Below are 1,316 nucleotides of genomic sequence, written 5' to 3' on the forward strand. Positions count from 1 at the left end.
GAGAGAGAGAGAGAGAGAGAGAGAGAGAGAGAGAGAGAGAGAGAGAGAGAGAGAGAGAGAGAGAGAGAGAGGGGGGGGAGAGAGAGAAACAGACAGAAAGAGACAGACAGACAGACAGACAGACAGAAAGACAGCCAGAGACAAAGACAGAGACAGGGACAGATAGACAGAGACAGAAACAGACAGACAGACAGACAGACAGACAGACAGACAGGTACACAGACAAACAGACAGAGACATGAACAAAAAAAACCAAACTGACCCTTGACTTCTTGACCTCCTCCAGCCTGTCCCTGACCTGCAGGACCCTCTCGGCGTCGCCGCTGTGTTCCTCCAGAGACTGCTGCAGGGAGATGTGGTTGTGAGGGAAGTCCCCGTCGCGAAACTTTCTCTGGAAAACACAAACGAATAAACACAAATAAGTCAAGTCCTTCTGTGATCCACATCTAGTCCACTCAATGACGGCTACGTTAAACTATTCGTTTTAATAATAGTGAAAGATTTACGGCACTTGCAAAAGAAATAATAGATCTAGGTTATACAAGTGCCGAAGCTTAGGGGTGTCACTAGAGTAACATTTAAAGAAAAGGACCTACCAGCAGCACCGAAGGCGAGCAAGATCGGGACAGAAATCTCACTGGAAGAAAGTAGACGAGCAACCCACATTAGAGAACATACCCACCAACCGTATTTTAATGATAGAAGAGAGAAAATAGTAAACAACTACAGCCCAGGAAAAACATGAAAGTGTCTTTACCTTTTCGTCAGAAGGGGTTTACGAAAGAGGCATTCTGATGTGTGTGCTTTGTTTTGTTTGTTCAAATTTATTTATTTTAAAAAAAAAGGGGGGGGGGGCATTTGACCTCCTTTTTAAAAAATAAGAGAGACCCTCTGTCGTTTTAATTTTTTGGGGGGGGGGGGGGGATGAAAAACTTTTCCATCAATTTCTGTTGGTGCTTTTTTTTTGCGGGAGCTAAAGTTTGGAGAATCTATTTGTGGGTGGTTTGCGGATGCTCAAGTGTGGTTGCCAAAAACTAGTGTCCGTCTCTCTGCTCCTTTTTGTGTGTTTGTTATTCTCTTGTAACACCTCTAATCTTCGGCACCTATGACCTTATTGTGTTGTAAGTGCCATTAAACTTTTGCTACAGTAAAACTAAAATAAAGGAGAATATATTTTCTAGAGTGAAGGGTTCGTTGGGGTCAGGTCAATTAGTAAAAATAGGCTGGTAGAAATTGGGTCTGACGACAGTCAGAAAACGGGTTTTCAAAAAAGGTGAATTTGGAAACCGGAGAGGGAGAGAGAGAGAGAGAGAGAG

At 43.4% G+C, this 1,316-nt stretch overlaps 1 protein-coding gene across 1 annotated transcript in view; it reads right to left on the reverse strand.

Annotated features, from left to right (window-relative positions):
• The window catches only part of LOC101856188 (microtubule-actin cross-linking factor 1), a gene marked incomplete in the record, with an annotated part of 184,436 nt that overhangs the window by 119,350 nt on the left and 63,770 nt on the right, over positions 1–1,316 (reverse strand). The window contains 1 exon segment of the mRNA XM_005100294.3: positions 263–391. Within this exon segment, the coding sequence (XP_005100351.2) occupies positions 263–391 (129 nt within the window).

This window comes from Aplysia californica, unplaced genomic scaffold (assembly GCF_000002075.1).
Source record: "Aplysia californica isolate F4 #8 unplaced genomic scaffold, AplCal3.0 scaffold00243, whole genome shotgun sequence".
Taxonomy (NCBI): Eukaryota; Metazoa; Mollusca; class Gastropoda; order Aplysiida; family Aplysiidae; genus Aplysia; species Aplysia californica.